The 20,861-nt window shown below is 41.1% G+C and overlaps 1 protein-coding gene across 3 annotated transcripts in view; it reads right to left on the reverse strand.

Moving 5' to 3' along the window:
* Window positions 1-20,861, reverse strand: part of RPRD1B (regulation of nuclear pre-mRNA domain containing 1B) — a 57,089-nt gene that overhangs the window by 22,685 nt on the left and 13,543 nt on the right. The window contains exons 3-6 of one of the 3 annotated variants that reach the window (XM_017512191.2): window positions 20,065-20,198; window positions 11,449-11,561; window positions 9,256-9,382; window positions 2,798-2,973 (exon numbers count right to left, since the gene is read on the reverse strand). In XM_017512191.2, coding sequence (XP_017367680.1) covers window positions 2,798-2,973; window positions 9,256-9,382; window positions 11,449-11,561; window positions 20,065-20,198 — 550 coding nt within the window. The remainder of the gene's footprint in view (window positions 1-2,797; window positions 2,974-9,255; window positions 9,383-11,448; window positions 11,562-20,064; window positions 20,199-20,861) is intronic. The other 2 variants (XM_017512207.2, XM_037732656.1) reach the window with 2 other exon arrangements.

Here is a 20,861-nt window from a genome sequence, read left to right on the forward strand (position 1 = left end):
GAAAATGGACTCCCAAGCAAATAACTACATCTCCAAAAAGTTCTGAGAATTCCATATATATATACACTGAAGGCAATGAAAGGATTTAAAAAAAAAAAAAAAGATTTAATTACCATTCTGATTTGGCAGTTTTAAAATGGACTGGCTGTGTTACAAAAATGAATGTTAAGAAAGTAGGTATACTTTACATTCTGCCCCATCATGCAGAGACTTTTGGACAATTTGAAGGAATTCATAGTATTCGTGCATCTTTCAAGCGGCACATATTTATCAAGTTGTGCCACCACCACAGGGATGTGATGGAACAGGACCAGTCTATTACAGAATGTGAGAGAAAAATCTTAGGTTCAGGAGAGCAGATTGCCTATATTTTTAGCAAGCATGGATAAAGAAAAGAACTAAAATCATCTCTCAAATCTTATATTGCAAGGCAGGCAGATCACTTGAGGCCAGGAGTTCAAGACCAGCGTGGCCAGTATGGTGAAATCCTGTCTCTACTAAAAATAAAAAAATTAGCTGGGCATGGTGGTACATGCGTGTAATGCCAGCTACTTGGGAGGCTGAGATAGGGGCATCGCTTTTGCTTGGGAGGCAGAGGTTACAGTGATCTGAGATCACACCACTGCACTCCAACAGAGCAAGACTCCATCTCAAAACAAAATACAACAAAACCTTATATTGTATCTAGTCATTTGCTTTCTCAAATGCAGCAAGTTTGGCTCTATTTTTACAATAAATGGTTCCGCTCACATGCCTGGGAGGCCTGGTTTGAGCTAAGAACCTTCAGTTCAGGCTCTGTACTCTGGTTCCAGTGGGGGAGGCTTTCCTTTCTGCTTCTTCAGCAATGGAATGCCAACGCCATTCCACTGAATGAACTGGGCAGAGCAAAGCAGACTGGAAAGTTACTGAATGAATCCAAATCTCTAATCTGTTTCTCCACCTTAATGCCCTCTTGCAGCGTCCAGGAAACCACTGGTTCTATAGAAACCAGAATGATTTTCCAACAATACACAGAGGAGAGTGCAACTGTGGGGAGGGAAAACAGAACGAAGAGTTAACCAGTTCTACCAACCAGATCTCAAAGACGCTGTCCTCTATGGTTGCTTGCCACGTTCCACCCAACAACAGCTGCTCACGATAATCAATGTCTGACAGATCAGAGAAAGCCCTTAATGTGTCGCCAAGGGGCAGTTCAACAGATGGCATGGTGACTTACAACCAGAATCATTAATTACACTCTCTTATTAGTCCCAGGGCACAGTGCTGAAAATGCTTCCTCAGTGAAAGATGAGCATTTCAGATAAATGACCGTCTGGTACTGCCATGAAACTCCCTTTAGGATCTCTGGTCAGTGCCGATGTCTAAATCTAAGCCATAGTATTTTTACAGCCCTTTCCCATCTTCCACATTCAAGCAGGCTACGAATATGAAGTTCCTGCTACCACTGCCCATCACAGTTCCCATAATCACTGTAGGTAAGGCTAAGGCAAAAAGTGCCTACTACTCATTTCCCCTCCCAAATCCGATGACTGTGTTGAAATGGAAGTACGATGATCTCAGCCTCGAAGCTAGCTCAATCTTATCTCCTTCTGTGCCAGAGCATGTTTCCTGAGCAAGGAGGCAACAGGGCTCTGCCTCTTGTCTACTCTGAGTGGGATTTAAGAAGTATTTCTTGAAACAAACATGACTGGCTCTCTAACTCAGAAGTGTCCTCTTTCACAAAACCGCTGGCTGCAACTCTTTTCCGTATCTCTTAAAAAAAGAAGAGCAGACATTCCTGAAACAGATGTGCAGCGGCCTGGGGCAGCAGAAGTTCCCAGACATCCACTCTGCTGGCTCTGTTATCCCCACAGGACCAAGCACAAGGGTGAGCCACCATGTACTTAATTACAAAGCCAAACATGGTGAGGAAATGTTTCTGAACTCCCTCCTCAAGGTCACTCAGACTGTCCTCAACCCAGGGTAGAAATGAGTTCATTCTCAACAGTTTGAGAACTAGGGCTACATAACTACTACTGTGAAACGGAAGAACTGACTACAGATAGATCTTGGAGGCAGACAACTTCTTGGCCTCAGCATGGATATAAGTCAGAAATAAACCTCCAAATGACATAGAAGAAAAGTTTTTTAGCACTTCCCAAATACTATCAAACATATTCTTTGGTTTTCACTGATCTGCTATTCTTTTTGTACCTCAATTTATAATTTTTTTTAAACATGAGTTCAAACTAAAGCAATTTTTTTTTTTTTTTTTGAGATGGAGTCTTGCTCTGACACATGACTGGAGTGCAGTGGCGCAATCTCGGCTCACTGCAACCTCTGCCTCCTGGTTCAAGTGATTCTTCCACCTCAGCCTCCCGAGTAGCTGGGACTACAAGTGTGCACCACCACGCTCGGCTAATTTTTGTATTTTTTAGTAGAGACAGGGTTTCACCATGTTGGTCAGGATGGTCTCGATCTCTTGACCTCGTGATCCGCCTACCTCGGCCTCCCAAAGTGCTGGGATTACAGGCGTGAGCCATTGAGCCTGGCAACCAAAGCGGTATTATGCTCCTAACGCTGTGATTAACAGTTCACTGTTTGTTTCCTAGAGTCTAATTTGTTCTGTCCTGGACATATAAAAACATGACTTCAACTTTTAACTGGGTTCAAGTAATTACAGTATCTGATGGATATTCAGAATTCATATCATGAATTTTTCAATGATAAAAATGTAGTTAATTAAAGCATAATAAAACCTATTGTGGGCCACAGGAAGGGAAACAGGCAGTCTGGGTCTGCCTTTCAATGCACTCACCTCTAGCTTTTTCTCCTTCTCTGACAAAACATCTTTCTGATTCTGGGTATACTCCACCAACATCCGAGCCAGCTGGCGACGGTCCTCCAGTTCTGCCGCCAGGCGCCCGTTATATTCTGCTAGTAACAGACATGCTTCATCTACTGTTTTTGAAAGACGTTCAGCTGCCTCTTTGTCTAAGTACAAATGAGACCAAAAAAATAAGAGAAGATATACAAATCACATAGGTAGGATTACAAACAATTCTGGGGGATGTTAATGGTTTCTCTCCCAATATACAGAGTCTGAGAATAAGCAGGAACCTGTGGACAAACAGTGGGTTGATTGACCAAGAAATCTAAGGGCATTCACTCTGTCAACAAGACAGGACACTCCAATTACCTGAAACAAGTAAGTTTTACGGGGGGGGGGGGGCAATCTGGCAAAAGCTTTCTAAATGCCTGTTCCTGCAAAAGCTCTCCAGATAAAACAAGCAGAAAGAGACACCGAAGGTCATCCAGGAAAAGAATCGTTCCTTGCCTCCGAGGATTTCAAATGCTTTCATTTATATATAGTTGGCCCCTGTATCCATGGGTTCTGCATCTGTGGATTCAACCAACCATGAATGGAAAATACTCAGACCAGACAACCCCACAAACAAATAAAAATAACAATTTAAAAACCCCACAATTTAAAAAATACAGAACAACAACTATTTACATAGCATTTACACTGCATTAGCTGTAAGTGATCTAGAGATTATTTAAAGTGTAAGGGAAGATGTTCATAGGTTATAGACAAATCCCATGCCATTTCATTTAAGGGCCTTGAGCAACCTTGGATTTTGGTATCCTCAGAAGGTCTTGGAACCAATCTCCCATGGACATGGAGGGACGACTGTATTTCATTATGCAGTCTTTTTACATTCCACTGGAATAAAAAATAGCATGCACTTATTTCTTGGATGTGGGAACTAAGATCCAAAAAAATAAAATAAAACACATGACAGGTTTTGATATGCAGTGAGCTGAGATGTTGGGACTCGAAGCCAGATGTCTAAAATGATCTATAGTACTCTCTCTCTTAAACTATGTAAGCCTTGGACGTGGGGATGAACAGGGATGAACTTCTTCCTGCATTCAACAAAATGTAAAGTCTGATAAGAAAGAGGTTTTCAAATGTTTCTGAACATAACCCACCGCAGAAATACACTTACGTAAACACATAGAAAAATAAAATAAACAAGTTTCATAAAACAATATCCATTCTTACTATGTGTGCTCTATCTTCTATTCAATTTTTAAAAAACTGTTGGTCATTACCTACTAGACTAATTTCATATCCAATTATTGAGTTGGAACTCATCTTTTGAAGGTGGGAGAAACTGAGAAGTAAAAGAAAGGGTATTTTGGGAAGAAGCGATGAACAAAGAACTGACATAACTAATTACGTGTGGATGGTGGTGAGATTAGAATTTTAAATATGTATACCTCATTTTTAAAAGTCCTGAACGGATCGAAAGAGCAGGTTGGTGCTTTGAAACAAAGAGCACCAGAGAGCGCAGCAGTTCCAGGGGACAGTTCCATGACACTCACTATGGAAACAGGATGTCAGAGGTGACAGCTCACATCCTCCTGAGGAACTAGGATTTAAGAATTCCCAACACAGTATCTCTGGCAAACAGCCGTCTGGCTTTCAGATGCCTGCTTACTGTGAACATTGGGAGAGGAACTGCTGAAGGATTCCAGGTTGGGTGTGATGCCAAAGATCAGGTACTTCTACCCTCCACAGGGATGGGAAACACAAAGTCCCTGGTGAAACAGACGAAGTGAAGCAGAACGGAGCACAAAGGAAAGGGACGATCTAAGTCACAGAGGATAAAGGACGGTCAAACTTCTCCTAGCTCGGTGGCTCCGTCCATGAGCAAGCTCCTGGGGTGGTGAGCTTGGTTTTAGTTTTGTTATTGCTTGATTGATCATTTTTTTAAAATGGTTAATTCACTAAGATGTTTAGGTACCTAGGGCAAAAAATGGCAAAGAAAATACTAATTTTTAAGATTAAAAAATCAATTTGCAGCCTCAAGAACTTATACAAAGGAAATAATTCATTTACACAAATAATTACAACCCACAAAAGTAACTTATAATAGTGTAATGAGTCACACAAAATATGCAGTCAAAACGCAAAAGCCAGATGCTCACTACAGGGGACCTACCCATGGCTGTTCTCACGCTCTCCTTCACCCATCAGTGAGTGGCCGTGCGCCTCTTTGGGCCAGCCCTCTATGTGGGCACAGGCATCCCATGCCCTCTCATTTCCTCAGACTCAACTTCTGCACTGTCCCATGTCTTCCCTACCTCAGCAAATTCTCTCTCCCCCTCCTGAAGAACGCTGCTAGCACACAAACCTGCTGCTATGTGTTCCAACCACAGATCGCTCTCCCACTACTGACCCATTTCCCTGCTCCCCCTTGTAGCTCTTTCGAGAGAAGTGTAACTCCCTGTTCTCCTTCTAAGCCCACCCCAAACAGGTTTTATGCCCACCAATCCTCTGCTCGAAACCTTCAAATTAGTTTACAAATCTGAGTTCTTATACCTAGCCTCTCAGAAACAGCAGAGAACAAAAAGGACAAAAATTCTCTGCCCTCAAGTTTATATTAGCAGGTAGGAAGAGAATCAATATACAATATTATGTTTATTTATCAGCTGAAGATAAGAACTATAGAGAAAAACAAGGCAGAGGAGAAAGAGTAGGGCATTAGAAGGGGAGGGAGAGCCACATTTTGAAAAAGATTGTCAGGGTAAGCTTTGCTGAGGTGATACATAAACGACTAAGAAAATGAGAACAAGCCATGTAATTATCTGGGAAGAAACATTTCAGGCAGAGGGACGGCAAGTACAAAGGCCCTAAAAGGAAAGAGTGACAGGCAAGAAGCCCATATGACTTGAGCCGTGAGTGAGGTGAAAATCGTAAAAGTCTATGAGGTAACAGAGGCCAGCAAAAGACTCTGGCTTTAAGGCCAGGTGGGGGCTCACACCTGCAATCTCAGTGTTTTGGGAGGCCAGGATGGGAGGACTGCTTGAGCCTAGGAGTTTGAGGTTACAATGACCTATGATCATGCCATTGCACTCCAGCCTGGGCAACAGTATGAGACCTTATCTCAAAAAAAAAAAAAAAAAAAAAAAAAGACTCTGGCTTTACTGTAGGTGATGGGGGGAGCCACGGGGGTGTTCTGTGGAGTGGGAGACATGACCTGACTTCTACTGAAGAGGACACTCTGGTTACTATGTTGAGAACAGAATGATGGCTGAGCAATGAGGGACAACAAAGCAGCAAGCTCAGCTGGAAGGCGACAGCAATATGTCAAGTGAAGACGGTAGAGACCTGTACCAGGTGGTAGCGGTAGAGGCAGTGACAAGATTATCAGATACTGGTGTTGGTCCCAATCAACAGGAATGATGAGGGCCATTTACTGAGATAGGGAAGACCGTGAGTGAAACAAATTTTAGAGGAAAGGTCAGAAGTTCAGTTTGGGCAGAATAAGCTTGAAATGCCTATCAAGATATCCAACTAATAATACTGAGTAGGAGGCTGGATATATGGGTCTCAAGTTCAAGGTAGAAAGGTCAACACTAGAGATGTAAATTAGGAAATCACCAGCAGAAAAATTCTTGTTTATAGTCATGAAGTAAGAATGGCTGCCAGTGAAACCTGCTAAAGAAGGAGGCTAATATGAAGACGTCAAGGAGAAGGGAAGAAACCAGCAAGGAGACTGAAAAGACAGAGAAGGAGAGGAGGAAAGCTAGAATGATGTGGGCTCCTAGTTCCTACTGCTACTGCAGCAAATTACCACAAATTTAGGGGCTCAGCATATCACCAGTTAATTATCTTATGCCTTAACATGGCTGCTTCCTCCTTCAAAGCATATCGCTCCAACCTCTGCTTCCACGGTAACATCTCCTCACTCCCACTCTCTCATCCCCCTCTCACAAGGACCCTGTGATGACACTGGGCCTTCTTAAACCATCCAGGATAATCTCCCCATCTCAAAATATTTAATCACATCTGCAAAGTCCCTTTGCCATATGATTATATATATACAGGTTCTGTGGATTAAAACATGGGCATTTGGAGGGTGGAGGGGCATTATTCCAACTACTACATCAACTGAAGATTTTCAGGAAGAAGAAATAATCTACTAGGCCAAATACTACTGGGGTGAAGTTAAGATGAGGGCAGAGAATCCACCGCTGAGTTTAGCAGCAAGGAAGTCACAAGCAACTTTGAGAGCAGTTTCAGTGAAGAGGCATCAAGAGTGGCTGGGAGGATGGGAAGTGGAGACAGCACAGGCAATCCATTCAGGCGGTTTGGCTAAAAAGAATAATAGAGAAATGACGCAGTAGCTAGAGGAAGACACAGGGTCAAGAGAAAAATGATCCCACGTGGGGAAAAAAATTCATGTTTTTATGCTATTGAGAATAATCCAGCAAAGAATAAAAAATGGAAAATGCAGGAGAAAAGGGGAGCATTGCTGGAGCAATGGCCTTGGCCAGGGGAGAAGGAGCAGACCTAATAATACACAGAGAGGTGGGTTTCGAAAACAGCATGTTGATGCGGAGAAACAGGAGGAAACGTTAACCAACACGAGAGTTTTTCCAGCCACATTCCACTGCACAGGTACGGGAAAGGAAGACAAAAAGCTAAATATAAGAATGGTGGTTGCCAGGTGACATGGGAAGCGAAAAATGATGAGTTATTGTTTAATGGGTACAAAGTTTCAGTTTGGCAGGATAAAAAGAATTCCAGAAACTGGCTGTGTAACAATGTGAAAATACTTAGCACTAACCGCACACTTTTATGCTATGTGTGATTTACCATTTTTTATGTATTTCACCACAATTAAAAATCAAAATAAAACAAGTATTTTGAAAAGAAGCTACATGAGACCTTTCAGTGAAACAGAGAAATGAAGTTACATACATGGCTAGCTTTACATTAATTTGCTTCCAATTTTTGTAGATTGTAAGTTTGATAATAAGAATAAATGAAGTGGTCCTTTTAATAACACATATTTTTAAAATGTGATTTAACCTGTTTAGGGATTTTGCCAGACTACACTGAAGGGAGAAAGAGAAGAAAATGGGTTGAAGGTGTGTGTGAGTAAAGTGAAAATAGACTCCAATCTGAGTAAAGAAGAAATGAGGACTTGAGGGGTAGGAAGAGGTGAGGAGGATCAAGGGACTGCAGGTCCCAGTGGGGTGAACCGCTGGGGCGGAGAGGCAGAGCGAGGGGCTGAGTTGCCTCCTGTGTGACTGAGAAGGCCTCCAAGCCGTGTTCTCCAACCCAGTACACCCACTGCCCCAAGGTCTGTCCAGGTACGTGGACTGCTTCCTTTGCCTGGTGGCACTTCCTTCCCTTGGATATCCTCATGGCTGGCTTCCTAATTTTTCGGGTCTCTGCTCAAAGGTCATCTCATCAGGAAGGCGTTCCCCAAGCACTTTTAAGATACTACTACTATCTCCTGCAATCATTCTCTGCTCCCACTTTATTTTACTTCTTGACACTTCACTTGAGGGGATATAGGGGGCCTCAAATATTCGTTGAGGGAATAATTTCATGAGTGACCTTGATGTCCTTTAGATAGACATGGAAGAAGTTAGAGAAGCAGCCAAGTCAAGGGACTGGAGTGGGAAAATGGTGGCCTCTGAAGACAGCATAATGAAAGCTCTGAGCTTTTGTAAGGGGAGGAACACAGGCTTTGCAGCCTAGGTTAGAATCCCAAGATCCACTACTTGTGTGACCTTGGGCAAGACACTTATCTTCTCAAAGCCTCAATGTCCTCCTCTGCAATATGGAGACACAAATCAGCCATCTCCAAAGATTATCACAAAGAACAGAAGCATACTGTCAAGATTAGTCATGCTTCATTCCTTCCTTTCAACTTCCCAAGCAGAAGGCAGGAATAATGTCAACGGCCCCTCCCTGTTTAACCAGGGAGGTCATGATTAGGGCAAAACGACATGCCTAACAACACACACCTGAAATTCCTGGCATTGAAGGCACTATCATCTACAGAGTTTGCCAGAGAGCAGGGGACAAATCACACAGCCCTGAATCATCATTTTTGCCCTTTTAGTAAGAGGGTTATGAGTGTAAGAGACACAATAATACCTAATTTCCCACACCTACCCTGCACACACGCAATCTGTGCTGTTTTTAACAGACCTTATTTAGAGAGCCACTGGCTGCAGCACAGCAGCATTTCTGCAATAATTCCTAGAATCACTATTCAAGCTTTGACTATTTCAAAAGTTTCTTTGTTCACCATGTGAGTTATGTTTGCAAATCCCAAGATGGTAGGGCATCCAATACAACATGGCAAGCAGTCTCCACCCGAAGACCTAAGTATGACCTCAGGCTAGCTGCACTGCACTTACGTCCCTCTTTCCTCACCTTTCACCCAAACTCTACCTTCTCACCTGTTATTTTTTCCAACAAAGAAACATCCTGCACTTCCTGGGGCAGAGAAGCAATTTTCTGTCGGACAGTAGCATCCCCTGATGCGGCATTTTCCAGATCCTGCAAAGCTTTGATTAGTTCCTCAGTCTGTAAAATGAAAACACAAACAACACTATCCATTAATACATGGAGTTGAAAGAAAATTAGAGTTAAATGAGGTGGAGGCAAATTCTAAAAACAGTCATTCCTGCCATTTCTTAAAAATATTGTTCTTGGCCGGGCGCAATAGCTCATGCCTGTAATCCCAGCACTTTGAGAGGCAAAGGCAGGCAGATCACAAGGTCAAGAGATTGAGACCATGCTGGCCACAAGGAGAAACCCTGCCTCTACCAAAAACACAAAAATTAGCTCAGCATGGTGGTGCATGACTGGAGTCCCAGCTACTTGGGACGGAGTCCCAGCTGAGGCAGGAGAATCGTCTGAACCCAGGAGGCGGACGTTGCAGTGAGCCAAGATCATGCCACTGCACTCCAGCCACTGCAGCCTGGCGACAGAATGAGACTCTGTCTCAAAAAAAAAAAAAAAAAAAATTGTTCTTAGGTCCAGGGCTTATGTGCATTACGGATTCTAAGAAAATCTACAAAATTAGTTTATCTAAGTCCATCCATGGCAGGACATGCATGAAATTCTGAATAATTTTTTTTTTTTTAATTCTAAAAGAACATGTTTTTGGCAATTCAAAAAAAAATGAAGTCTGGTTCATATTGCTTAATTTCAAATGATGTATCATTTCCACCATAGAATAAAGGTATAAAGATCAGATGTTAACAACTGTCTGTTGTGGCCTGGTGTGGTGGCTTGCACCTGTAATCCTAGCACTTCGGGAAGCCACGGCAGGAGGATTGCTTGAGCCCAGAGTTCGAGACCAGCCTGGACAATATAGCAAGACCCTGTCTCTACAAAAAAATACTTAGCCAGGCATGGTGGCATGTGTCTATAGTCCCAGCTACCTGGGAGGCTGAGGGAGAAGGATCACTTGAGCCTGGGAGGTTGAGTTTGCAGTGAACAACAATCATGTTACTGCAAGCCAGCCTGGGTAACAGAACAAGATCCTGTCTCAGGAAGAAGAAAAAATAATTTATATGTTGACTGATCAACTACTTCAATTTTTTTTGGGTTTGTTTTACAAAATGAGTGTCACTCCCAAAATTAAATGTATCCAACTTACTATAAACAAAGGGGGAAAAAACAGGAGAAGTAAACCAAGGATGCATTTTCTGTATATACCAAAAAGGAGTTTTTTCAATTGTCAGAAAACAAACAAATGCTAACAGGCCACTCCATAATGACCAAGGAGGAGCTAGCTCTGTAGCTGGTAGATTACCCTGAAAGGTAATAATCTTGGCTGTTGTCCTTAAAGTGTTTCAGTGCAAACATATATGACCTAACACTGCTGTCATTTAATCCCTGGTCTAATTCAACATCGTAACATAATGCAAAGCAGACATGCTTCCTATTTACATAGGCTTTAAGCATGACCTGTGTAATAAAGCTGTTTCAGGCAAAATAAGAGGAAGCCCACCTTGAAAAGAGCATGTGCTCTGAAGTCAGACAGACCTGGATTTAAATTAAGACACTGGCCAAGTTACTTAAACTGTCACCTGGGGCCTAAATTCTTTGACTGCAAATGGACAAAATGAACCAAGACAGATTTCATAAGCTAACTTGTATAGCCAAACAACATGAACACGTTTAAAGACTAACTCCCTGTTTTAATAATCAATAGGCTACAGTGTAGCAAATCTGCTACTGACACACAGACTCTCTTTAGGTATTAATGAGTTATTTACTTTATAAAACAACCATGCTACTGGAGACAGGCCATGGTAGGAGACTTTTGAATGTCTTTGTAACATTATCTATCCCTTTCTCCAAAATCTATTTTTAAAGAATATTCTTAATTTCTAAGATTGAAAAAACCAAGTCCAAGTACTTTATAAAACATTAGGTCATCCCAGAGTCATGGCACACAAAGAAATAATGATGCCTGCCATCTGGCAAGCTCCTCTGGGCAGGGTGATGCACAGGGGCCCCTGAGAGCTGCCCTGGGATGATGCCATGCTAGCGGTCACTGGCGCCACCTTGTGGCCATAGTCTTCAACCAGTGGTCACTTTAAGCTACTCTGCACTACTCTCTGGGGGTCAAGACCTACCAAGAGGGGTCCTGCAGAAGGATCCTGAGGCGAGTAGCTTCCAGGATAGTCATCATCCTCCTCCTCTTGAATTTGCTGAAAAGTTCGTTTCAGAGATTTCTTCTCTTCTGTTGCTACAGGAAAGAGAAAAAGTGATAAATTTGAGTCGCATATCCTGCACAGGTAAGAGTCACATGCTATGCACAACGGGCCACACGTAAAAACAGGGCAAAAGGGGTGCATATTTTCAGAACGGCTTAATAGTAACCTTTATGCTAGTTATTTTACATTGGCTGTCGTTCCCTACGCTACTGAAAAGAGTCAAACAGGTCTTTGTCATCTCTGTTGATTCTCTGGTAAAATATTACCGAAAACAAGCATCTGCAGTGAAACTTAACCAACTATCACACTTGAGTAAGAAACTCATGGGACAATATAATGAAGCAAGCCAACATGCTAGGGTTTACAGAGAACATGCTGCATATAAAACGAGATACGTCATGTTTTCCAGTGATCATTTCAGAAAATAGGAGAGGAAATTTTATCAATAAAATTGTGTCAAAAATTCCAAACACAAATATTCTTTACACTATTCCTCTAAAAACAAAACAAATCTAGCTTTACCTTAAAACTAAAATAACCATTACTGAAACATGATTGATACTACTGAGAAAAATTACTTAAGTTACCATTTTAAATTTAACCACTTTTGAGGCTGACAGGTTACAGTATTTATTATCTGCACTGTATGTCTTTACATTGTTATGATAGATGTGTTAATTCCAAAATCATTCTTTTGGAATCAAATTAGACAATACAAAATAAATGCCAAACTGTCGGAAATAAATCTAAATGATAAATTCTAATTTAGAAAGTAAAGAAATATTGGACACGACCTGTGCCTGGCATTGCAACAGTTTCCTTTTAATCTTTCCAACAATTCTAGGGTATAGCATCTCCATCTGACAGGTGAAAAAACAAAGGCCAGAGAGGTTAAATGACACACCTATGGTATGACTCCAAAACCTGTCCTCTTTCCACTGCACTCAAATTACTTAGCACCACACAAATACGCTCTCATTTAACAAAACAGGGGGACATCAGGCACTTGCTTCAGATACATCCACATTTTTTTCTTAAACATTTTCTTCTGGAACCAAGCCATGTGGCTCCTGTTCTCCATATTATTTCCATTATATACTAACTGACCAAACCTCTGTTTGAAGTGAAAGCCAGGCCAGTATCCTAAGTTTTATTTTTATTTATTTTTTTAAGATGGAGTTTTTGCTCTGTAGCCCAGGCTGGAGTACAGTAGCATGTTCTCAGCTCACTGCAGCCTCCGCCTCCTGGGTTCCAGTGATTCTCCCACCTCAGCCTCCCAAGTAGCTGGGATTACAGGCACTTGCCACCACGCCTGGCCAATTTTTGTATTTTTAGTAGAGACAGGGTTTCACCATGTTGGCCGGCCTGGTCTCGAACTTCTGGCCTCAAGTGATCCACCCACCTCTGCCTCCCAAAGTCCTGGGATTACAGACATGATCCACTGTGCCTGGCAGAGTTTTATTTTTTCTCAAAGTTTTTGTCTACTCCAAAAAGAGGAGACAGCAACATCTGCAATACAGGCTGTCCTCACTTTGTGCATTCTATTATACACAGATTTGTTATCACAGACTAAATGACACCAGTCCCCCAATAAAGTTCAAATTTCAGTTATCACGGCATATTAACTCTGAGTAATTATATAAAGTACAAATTTTGCTACTAACTTCAGGCCTCAAATTGTGTCAGTGACCAATGGCATCATTCTTCAAGTCTGTCAGTGATTGGTCACCGCACACATGTTATGCGGGTCACACAAAGACAGCAAAGTGTCTCACTGTGCTGTCTCCTTGTCTCCCAGTGATAACATCCACGACATTTTATAAAAATGAATGATCAAAAGAGGGTATTGGTCATAACGATGAATGTGGAACAAAGAAACCGAAACAAAAGCTAATGCTGGAACTGAAATCCCAATGACATATCAGTGGAGTTAGAGAAGAAAGAGCAGGCTGCAGGATGCTGCCACTGCCAGCATCAGAGGGAGCCTAGATCCACAGCCAGAGGAACTTGTAGAGGCCAGCTTAGCAATGAAGAAAGTGGTCGTGATGAAAAGAATGACACCATCCAGAGGAAGAGATGCTAACAAAAAAAGTGCATGCTAAAGGAACTGAGAGGTATTTCACAATACCGAAAGCACAAAAGATAAAATGTTGGAAGCTGATCCGAACAAAAATAGGTACAATGTGACAATTTGCTAAGGCACTGAAGAGCTGAAGAGCTGTTTGCTCTGTTTATGTATATAATTATACCAAAAGGCAATCCTTGCTCAAACTACTCTTCAGTTTGTTACAAAGAAAACACACTTAAATTCTCAATGTTTTTAATTTGTTAAGTTATAGCACACTAAATAACTATTAGTTTACAATCTCTTATGTTTCCCTACACATTTGGAATCAACAGTGAGTTTTTAATTCTTTGACCAAAAAAATTTAAAAGCCACAAAACAATCATAAGTTTCCCCACTGATTATTCAGATTGCTTTGCATGGGTTCAGTTTACAAGGTCATGATTACAATCCTGCACTACTATGCAAAGCAAAGACTGCTATATTTTTAATACTAAAAAAATCTATTAGGATATACTTTACACACGAAACACCTAACAGTACTTTGTACACAGTAGCTGTCTAATTAATGTGTGGTGTGACCCATGTGGACATTTAGCCACTATGGCATCAAAGCGGTCATTGTGGAAGGAGTGGCCATTAGAAGGTAAGTACAAACTCCCAACATTTTTTATACTGTTCTGTTTGCTTTCAAGCATCTAGAAGAATGCTCAGTAAGTAACTGTTAGATACACTAAAGGTGGTAGAAAAAAATTATAAAACCTGAAATCCTTCCGTTTTCAAACTCTCATATAGAAATTATTATATATAAAAACCAAACACTACTACCTCAAGACACTTAGAATTCCTGAACTCTGGCAATGGGAGGCTTTAGACAGATCTATACCTTTGTTCCCCCAACTCAAATTTTCATGAAAATATCTAGGTTCACAGGTTACAGTTTGCCCAAAGGCAGAGAATGTGTTAGTGTAAATCTGGGTGCTAGAGATCAAAGCCTCCTTATCTGGAGCTCTCTTTCCCACTTCAACACTGCTGCTCACACACAGCATTACAAGACTCAAAATGATTTAAAAAAAAATCATTTTAGGACCACATGCCATTCAGACGAAAGAGGGCATAATAGGTGTTAACCATTATCATCCTACTTTTCCAGTTTTCTCCCATTTCCATTTGGAGAAGCTATTGGTGCTATAAACGTAAGATTTCTGGACATGAATAACTCATCATTTCCCCCACAGGGCTCCTCCTTCCCTGAACTACCTATTTCCATTATGAACATTTCCACTGACCCGTCCTCCAGGTACAAGGCCTTGGAAACCACTAGAATCTATTCCAAGGTCCCAATTTCTAGCAGATTCCATACCTCTAAAGGATGCCTTACATACTCCCTCTCTGCTCCTTCCCCTACACAGCCTCTTATCAGCAATCTGCCCATTGTCACAGCTGGTTGAGACCAGTTAGTTTGCTGTTATTTTAAATTGCTACTTATTTTAACATAATAACTTTATTATTTACCACTGTCTCCCTGTCTCTAGTTGTTCCTTTCCCAAGTCAGACTATACAATTATCCCTCAGTATCCATGGGGATTGGTTCCAGGACGCCTACAGATACCAAAATCTGAGGATACTCAAGATTCTGGGATAAAATGGCATACTATTTGCATATAACTTACGCACACATCCTCCTATATACTTTATGTCTAGATTACTTACAGTACCTAATACAATGTACATGACATGTAAATACTTATCACACTGTTTCATTTTAAAAATGTGTATTTTTCACCCCAAATATTTTCAATATGCAGCTGGTTGCATTCATAGATGTGGTATCTGTGAATATGGAAGACTGGCTGTATTCCATTATTAAATTAATATTCCTAAAGTTGAGAGCTCACTTCATCTTGTCCCAATTCAAAAACCTTCAGGGGCTTCTAATGAGTTTATGGACTCCTCCTAAGTTCAAAGCCTAATGACGGTAACGGCCTCCAACGCCCAAGGCACTTGGGCCTCTCTTAAAGCTCCTGGCCTTGCTACTTTGTATGGCCACTGGCAGGTCTTCTTCTCTGACAAGAACACACAGTGTCTTATTCCTCTACATCCCTACCGTACCTAGGAAAGGGCTGACAGATTGGAGTTTGAAATTGCTTGAAGGGAGGAGTCACCAAGCTTGGAAAACGCCAGTGCTGGGCCAGAAATGACTATCGCTGCTCCAAAGTCAGCAGTTACGGTGTCCAGTATTGACAGTCTAGTCAGACAGCCATTAAAAATAACCTGGGATTTCCAGGTTTCCTTTTCAAAAGCTGTACATTTAAAAAAATTAAAGTTATTTTAAAAACTAGAATATCTGTCAGTCCCATTTCTGCATCTGAATTTAAGGTAAGCCTTCCACTATCAATTCAGCTTCTACCATGGTATATATTTACACTCCCTTTTTAACTCACTCGACCACTCCGTTTACAGGCAGGACAAACTGTGGGGGTAGCCAAAGTCCCTCTGTCCTCATACTGGGCACCTTTGATTCCATCCTCCAACTTGTCCCTGTGTCTCCAGGGGGACTTGTGCTCAGCTAACCTTAAGTAATCCTCGTTACCTAAGAGTTTATAGTATGCCTCTTACAACCTGATTGTGGGAGAATTTCAGACACTATGGCAGACTATGAAACTAATCTTAAGGCAAAACGCTGGCCTGCAGGCTCCCAAATCACATTATAATATTCAGCCATCTACCATAAAGCTGTATCTCCTAGAGGATCTACTTGAAATTTTCTGTGATTTAAAAACAAAACAAAACAAAACAAAACACCCTGCGGCTGGTCCAAGTGCAGTGATGTTTACAACTAATTGATCACAATCAGTTACAGATTTCTTTGTTCCTTCTCTACTCCCACTGCTTCATTTGACTAGTTAACAACAACAAAAACACACCTACAGGTTTTATATAACTTTTATAATGAAAAAATGGCCAGGAAATATCATTTGCAACAGCTTCCTCATTCTCTGTTGCATCCCTGCATAATAAAGGCCATTTTAATAAAGCACATTCAACTTTACTTATGGAAAGAAAAGAACACGCAACACATAAATGTCTAACACTTGAGGCCCAGTTCTACAAGCTGTCTACCCTTATCATCTCACTGAACTGAGCAGCCAAATCCAGGCACAAACCCAGGGAAGTTGTGCCTAGAGCTCATACTCTTAGCTAACATGTTCTCTAGCCTTGCTCAAAGTCTGGACTGAAAATATTAAAAACCTCTCCTTACTTTTGCTACCAGTTCATATACAGAAACTCAGCATATTAGATACTAGAACTGGCAAGGGCAAATCAAACTCATATCATTGCCCACTGATAACATCTAACCTGCATTATCTCAAGTAATCCTCATTACAACCCTATAAGGTATCATCATTAATAGCTATATTGTACAATGAGAATCTGAGCTTCAGACAGATCAAATGCCATGGCCAAGGTCACAGAGCTTTAGAAACGACAGCTAGGACCCATACTGTGGAAGTCTGAATAGCTAAACTATATTAAGATCCAGGAAAGCTGGGTAACTGACTCACAAATTCCTAACAAAATTCAAGTCCACTGAATCCATGTACTTTCAGGAAATAAAACAGTGTGAAGAATATCGTCTTTAAAGTCATACAGATCTGGGAATTTGCCACTTACCAATTGTATCTCTCTGGACAAAACTACCATACCTTTTTGAGCCGGTATCCTCATCTAAAGTATGAAAATAATACCAAATTCATAGAGTAGTTATAAGGATCTAAAAAAAAATAACATGAAAAGCAGCCAGCAGAGAGGCTGGTACATAATGGATGTTCAATAAATGCTAGTCCCTCCCTTTGTATCTACCCTCTCTCTCTAAATCCTTCTTCAACTATATACTACATGAGTCACGTGTGGCCCAAATAAAAAAGTGCCATTCAGTCAAGCAACAGCTTGAGTATTCTCAAGACTACTTTTCTCTTTTTCTTACTTCTTAAATTTTGTTTTTAACTGACACATAATTGGGTATATTTACAGGGTAATGATGTTTCAAGAGACATCTCGAGAAGACAGGTGTATAAACTTAATACCCAGTTCTAAAACAGAATTCCTAAGGTCATGCATTCTCCAATGTTGTAAGAATTGTCAAAGTTCCACAGAAAAGTTTTTATTTCAGAGGTAAACTCTATGAAGTTGCCTGAAAACAAAGAATCACCCATGAATCAAAGCTGGTATATAAAATAACTACTCAAATTTGGAAATAAACTTCTCGAGAACTCATCAATATTTGAAAGGACTGTGGTAAAATATTCTGATTACTCAGGTCCAGAGAAGACAATGAAGACAGAGTGAGTAAGCTGGGAATAACACACATGTTGAAATCTTTTGATGTGTGTTTTCATCTTTATAGAATAGAGAAAGAGAAATTATCTTCATATCAGCATTATCCTCTACCTGGAAGAAACTGCCTCGATTACTGTTAATGTCTGTCTAGGCTCAAAAACAAATCAGAAACCCAACAAAGCTATTTCCAATACTATCACTGCCACAAATTCCACACATTCCCAGAGTGCAGAAGTATTCCTCACTCTTTTCTCCCTCTTTCCTATAGCATCGAGCATAGATGTTTACTCAATGTGTCTAGCAAATGTACGTTAAATTGAAATTCAACATTCGTTTCAAACATCCTCTTTCAAGGCTCTCCTACTTGCCCAAAAGTGTTTTTAAAAATCAGCACTGTTTACCAATGAACTTTAAGGCACAGTAAAGAATGCTGAATAATTCCCCAAAGCTATACTGAAGATCTCCAAAGGACACAATACAAGCACTAGAATTCAAAGTAGGAAACACCGTGCTTTTCAGAAGTTACCTACCACCTGAGTGATCCTAAAATTATCTTGTAGCAACACCAAGTAAAACAACAATGACCTGCAGTCTGAAAGCACTTATGTCATTCACAAAAAGCCTCTCACCTTTGTTTTCACAGGAAAATTACTCACTGTAAAATGCAAATAATTTCAGACCTGGAAAGGATCATGAAAGGTACACAATAATGGGTTGCTCAACGACGGATACTGTCACACATGCTATTCATGACTAGGTTCTACAGCAGATGCATGTACAAAGTAAGAGAACAAGGAGGGAATGACCACATGAGCCCAGATGAGCCAGGGAAGACATTAGAGTGAGAGGAGCACTCTTGGAGAATGAGTTCGCCACAGTGAAAGCAAGAAGGACATCACGTAGAGGTAACAGTAGATGCAAAGGAAGCAGTGCCAACAGAGCATCCAGAGGGGAAACTGTCAGCAATTCAGTTCAGCCAAAGAATACTGTTTAAGTGAGGAAGTGGCAGGAGAAGAATCGGGAAGAGCAGGCTAGTTCAGATAGAAAGGGTCTTCAATACTATCAGTACTTGGACTTGATCCTCCAGGCAATGAGTATGTATGCAGGCAGACAAGATCTATAGCTTAGAAATATGTCATGCCAACTAGAATTAAACTACAACTAACCAGAAGCCAAGTAACTAAACAACAGTTGATCTTACTCTTTAAAGAAAAAAATAACATAAGCTGTTATTAAGGGCTTTGCAAAAATTCACACACACACACACACACACACACTCTCTCTCACTCTCTCTCTCTCTCCGCTCCCGCCCCCACCCCCCAAGGATATCCTGGGTTCATTAAAAATCACAATCAATTTTAAGCCGGGCACAGTGGCTCATGCCTGTAATCCAGCACTTTGGGAGGCCAAGATGGGCAGATCACTTGAGGTCAGGAGTTTGCAATCAGCCAGGTCAACATGGTGAAACCCTGTCTGTACTAGAAATACAAAAATTAGCTGGGCATTGTGGTGGGCATCTGAATCCCAGCTACTCAGGAGGCTGAGGCAGAAGAATGGCTTGAACCCGGGAGGCAGAGGTTGCAGTGAGCCGAGATCACGCCATTGCACTCCAGCCTGGATGACAGGGAGAGACTCTGTCTCACAAACAAACAAACAAAAAACCAATTTTAGACGGACAGCATGCTGACAATCATAAGGATATGTTTCAAAAGCACATATACATTTAATTAAACCAAGTTCTTTAAAAGCTAAGAAGCTTATCCAAGGTCCTATTGTAGTTAACGGCAGGGCAAGGACAAAATCTTAGTCCAGGGTACTTCCTAGTTCACCACAACCCTCAACAACTTTGCTGTTCCTTTCCTTGTGCAAGGAAAGTCTCTGAAATTCAGAAGCAAGCCAAGGAGAATAGAGAACAAAAGTCAGGGTGTGAGAGGATGAACAGCATGAATACTAGAACCAGGCTTACACGCTGTGAGCACTACATAAATTCTCACCATCATTCATGATCATCTCTCTCTGAAGAATCATAAAATCGCTGGTGGTTCACAGCAAACCCCACTGCAGCTTTTCATATTTGATTCGAAAGTAGGCAAAGACCAAGAGCTGTAAACATGTGGTGATGTTTCTACCTTTGGGGGGAGGGCTCTTGGAGTCCTCCATAGACAGCTTCAGCTGCTGTATGAACTCGCCGCCATACACACTTCGTTCTTGCCAGATGTTCAGCAATCTTTCTAAAGGTTTTTTACAGCCTTCATCTGCCTCTCTGCCCAGAAAAGATGAAAAGATATATATAAGCTTAAGATTTTTTTGTTTTTAATTAGGACAGACCTACTTAAAAAAAAAAAAGAAGAAATCAACTGACTAAATGATTTAGACATTTAAAAACAAAATAAGGTACATATTGTAATACTTGGATACCCAAAACTTGACCACAAACTACATACTTCCAGTGGTGGGAGGAATCATGCCATAATAGTGATCTATTTCCCTGCTTGAGAAACGGAGCAAATAGGATGAGAAGTCAATGGCCAATTGTTACAGACAGAAAATTACCAAAACTCCATCTTATCAATTGTGACAGCTTGTTTTTTAAGAAGACATTAATTAAAATGTACTGCCAGACATTCTGCTGGAAATTAAGCTGGATCAGAACTCTTTTTTTTTTTTTTTTTGTTTGAGACGGAGTCTTGCTCTGTGGCCAAGGCTGGAGTGCAATGGTGCGATCTCGGCTCACTGCAACCTCCGCCTTCTGGGTTCAAGTGATTCTCCTGCCTCAGCCTCCTGAGTAGGTAGGACTACAGGGGCATGCCACCACACCCAGCTAATTTTTCTATTTTTAGTAGAGACAGGGTTTCATGCCAGGATGGTCTCAATCTCTTGACCTCGTGATCCACCCACCTTGGCCTCCCAAAGTGCTAGGATTACA

Source organism: Cebus imitator, unplaced genomic scaffold (assembly GCF_001604975.1).
Source record: "Cebus imitator isolate Cc_AM_T3 unplaced genomic scaffold, Cebus_imitator-1.0 Scaffold18, whole genome shotgun sequence".
NCBI classification, from domain to species: domain Eukaryota; kingdom Metazoa; phylum Chordata; class Mammalia; order Primates; family Cebidae; genus Cebus; species Cebus imitator.